This window comes from Triticum dicoccoides, chromosome 5A (assembly GCF_002162155.2).
Source record: "Triticum dicoccoides isolate Atlit2015 ecotype Zavitan chromosome 5A, WEW_v2.0, whole genome shotgun sequence".
Taxonomy (NCBI): domain Eukaryota; kingdom Viridiplantae; phylum Streptophyta; class Magnoliopsida; order Poales; family Poaceae; genus Triticum; species Triticum dicoccoides.
This window is the reverse complement of record NC_041388.1, coordinates 34,386,752-34,390,143: the sequence shown is the minus strand read 5'-3', so window position 1 is coordinate 34,390,143 and position 3,392 is coordinate 34,386,752. Positions and strand designations below refer to the sequence as shown.

General features: G+C 44.0%; 1 protein-coding gene across 1 annotated transcript; it reads left to right on the top strand.

Moving 5' to 3' along the window:
* Positions 1-1,773: 1,773 nt before the first annotated feature.
* Positions 1,774-3,068, top strand: LOC119296884 (glutamic acid-rich protein-like). The gene is made up of 4 exons (XM_037574905.1): positions 1,774-1,877; positions 2,125-2,175; positions 2,274-2,634; positions 2,777-3,068. Exons 1-3 carry the CDS (start codon positions 1,805-1,807, stop codon positions 2,591-2,593), a joined length of 444 nt encoding a protein of 147 aa, XP_037430802.1. The 5' UTR covers positions 1,774-1,804; the 3' UTR covers positions 2,594-2,634; positions 2,777-3,068.
* Positions 3,069-3,392: the final 324 nt, after the last annotated feature.

Here is a 3,392-nt window from a genome sequence, read left to right as displayed (position 1 = left end):
AGGAAATTGCTCCACACACGACAGTGTGTGGGTGACCTGTGCACAACCAACAATTCAGCATACGTTGCTCGGCTGTGGATGAGATCCCCGGCTGACATTCATCGTGGTGCGCTGGTCATTCAAATTAAGTCGTCTGTATAGCGTTATGTCAAAAAAATGTCATCCATATAGCACTGCTCAAGAAATTATAGATGCATGTTTTGAATGAACACGAAGGAAGCTAATTCAATGCGGGACTTAAATAGGCATTGGCTCGCGCTGCCTCTTGCATCATGGCCTGCTAATCGCCGTCTGGTTCAGTTGTAGAAGACTACTAGTGTTCTTGAGGCGTCACCCTTAAAAAATTTAATTAAGAAACAACATTTGACTTTTCTAAGCGAAAACTGCAACCGTTTTCTAGGACAGTTTGCAGTCACGCACGTGGACACAGAAAGTACTACTACTAGCACACGAGACTTATACCATTTTCTCTGCTTCCGAATATCTCATGACGCAAATGTATCAAGTCCCACGTACCCTGGTTCTCCCCAACATTGTTCCTAGTAGAAACATACCATTTAAATTAAAATGTCATTATTATATTTTGAAATATACAAACCTATTTTTTTAAAAGGCGGAGTACTCCGGGCTCTGCATCAAACAATACACACAGGAACCGACAAAACAAATACATGAACCAACCCACACTACACGTACAAGTTTGATGATATGCTCTGACATCATATCAACACACACCATCTAATCCAGTGGCCTCACCAAGCTGCCGAACAGCAAGCCGAGAGCACCAACCGATCTAGCAGACCCTCTGTATGCACCACATGTGCACACTCTAGAATTTGGTGGTGCCTCCTCTAGTCGGGTCGGGTTGGACGGGTTCAAGCCAAATGTCTGGATTTGTTTCGCCTGATGCGGACGTTCCTTCTACGTTGGCGGGCGTCTCCAACGAGCGCTTTTGCCTCCTGCTCTCTTGGTTCGAGGGACTTCCACCGAGGAGAAATTCTTTGCCCGAATCAATGGCTAGCCCTGGATCCGCCGTCACTACTTGCAGGCCCAGAACCAACACACCGTGACGCCCGCCCCGCTCTACGCCCTAGCCGAAGACACTGGCCATGTCAGCCGCGCCCTCTGGCGCAGCAAGGAAGGAGGGAGAAGGGGACGGAACCGACGACAGCGACCTAGGGTTTCCCTCCCCGTCTCCACGCGGGGCGAGGGAGAGGTTCATGCAACTCACGCTCTGCAATCTTGATCCACTAATCAATCGACCTACCGGCCGCCTCCAAAACTATATATGTAATTTTTGCACTATTCATAGTAAATTGTATGATGTTGTGAAGATTGCCTAACTCATGCATGATTGATGTGTACTCTCTCCGGTCTTTTTTTACTCCGCATATAAGATTTGTCTAAAGTCAAACTTTATAAAGTTTGACCAACTATATTAAAAAATATTAATATTCACAATATGAAATCGATATTATTAGATGCTCATGAATTTAATTTTCATATTGTATAACTTTAGTATTGTAGACATTGATAATTTTTAATATAAAGATGGTTAAATTTTATGAAGTTTGACTTAAGACAAATCTTATACGAGGAGTAAAAAGGACCGGAGTCAGTACTATATCTGTTACAATCTTTCAGGTGCATGACTGGACAAGATATTTCATGACACATGCATATCAACTCTTGTGTGCATGTGCATCTTAGTAGTGTACTGATCTCTCCTCTTATAAAAGAGGGGGGTTGGGAGACTATGCAGCACTACTCTGTGAGTGCACCTACTTAGCTTGAGAAGGAGAAGATGGAGAATGGAAATTCATCCAATGGGGGTAATCAAGACAAGAAAAGGAGCAAGAAGCGTGTGCTGACCGCGGGTAAGTGTGTGTGCGCGAGCGTTTTCCTTTGAACTATTCATGTCCCGAGCTCACTTCGTAGCTAACAGGAATTAATTTGCTATTCGTGTTCGATAATGCATGGCGACATAGGAAATGATTGATCTTCTCTATTCACTAGTTCCTAGAAAATTGTTGGATTTGATAGACATAAAATTTTCTACACATTTTAATTAGGAGAGGTTAATAATGCAGTTAGTATTCATACAAATCTTTTTCTACCATGCAGAAGAGCTTCGGCGGCTTGAGAACGTGCGACCTACCTCTTGGGACGACGAGTGTACGTATGGCGTGCCGTGTTTGTTCTCTATGTACAATTTTCTTAACCTTGAGCGGATTTGCGAGTTTAATTTGGTCTGTACTGTGTGTTGCCTGCAGGGCTCGTAACACTGAACATCACAGATAATGTGGTGTCGGATGAGGATGTTAAAAGTGTCAGCACTTTCACAACGGACAGCCCCAAGTCTAGGGCCTCGACTTATGGCGATGGGACGAACACTGACAAGGAGACCGACGACGATGATGATAAGTCTGTTGATGACGATGATGACGAGGAGGAGGAGCAGGAGGAGGCCAAGGATGAAGATGATGTTGATGATGATAATGACGAGGAGGAGGATGAGGAGGAGGAGGAGGAGGAGGAGGAGGAGGAGGGGCAGGAGGAGGCCAAGGATGAAGATGATGTCCATGATGAGTAGTAAGAACATCATAAGATCGACGGCCAGGCAGGCAAGCAAGAGTACGTATATACACAGATGCTCGTTTACTTGCTGTAGTTTGAGCGTTAATCTAGCTACCTCTAACTTGTGCTTACTACAAAAGGCATATATTGTCTGGTAGATGGTTTAAATTAACTGATGTTTTAAATCTGTTTTTTGCAGACTAAATGACTTGCTGGTAGCAAGGAGTTGTATGTATCTTCTGGCAGCTATATTATCCATAGCCGCCAAGCCTATTGTGTTTAGTTTGTAATAAGATCCATCTAGTCCATCGTATCTTATGGCTTGTGTGTAGATCCATAACCGCCAAGCCTATTGTGTTTAGTTTGTAATAAGATCCATCTAGTCCACCGTAATTGGCTTGTGTGTGCCTGAACCCTGCATGCATGTACGCATGCTAATTTATGTTCGTGTACCACTGTGTCTAAATTAAGCGAGTGAAGTATTGTTCTAATTCGGGGCCCTTTTTATTTGCTGAGTAACTGTACATGAAAGATGCAAGTCATGACTGCACACATCCTGTCCTGAATGATTTATCTACAGCAGCATGGCAAAGCATTAGCAGAAAACAGAGTTACTGATGCTCCTCGCTTGCACTGTGAGCATAAAAACAGAGTTCGTCAGTGATCTTAAAGATGTGGACCAGAAAATAACCGCCGGTCTGTGGCATGACTACATCCGGGCGTGGCACCTTTCCCTGTGATAGCTACATTTTCTCATTTCAATGGAAATTCAGGTGGCGATCCTCCCCCCTCCCCCTCTTATTTGTTGGTAAGAG

Bases quoted from the DNA above. Each gene is read 5' to 3' on its own strand.
- LOC119296884 (XM_037574905.1), top strand. From the start codon at position 1,805: ATGGAGAATGGAAATTCATCCAATGGGGGTAATCAAGACAAGAAAAGG. The intron at 1,878-2,124 runs GTAAGTGTGTGT...TCTACCATGCAG, and splicing joins GAAGCGTGTGCTGACCGCGG to AAGAGCTTCGGCGGCTTGAG. The intron at 2,176-2,273 runs GTACGTATGGCG...TGTTGCCTGCAG, and splicing joins TACCTCTTGGGACGACGAGT to GGCTCGTAACACTGAACATC.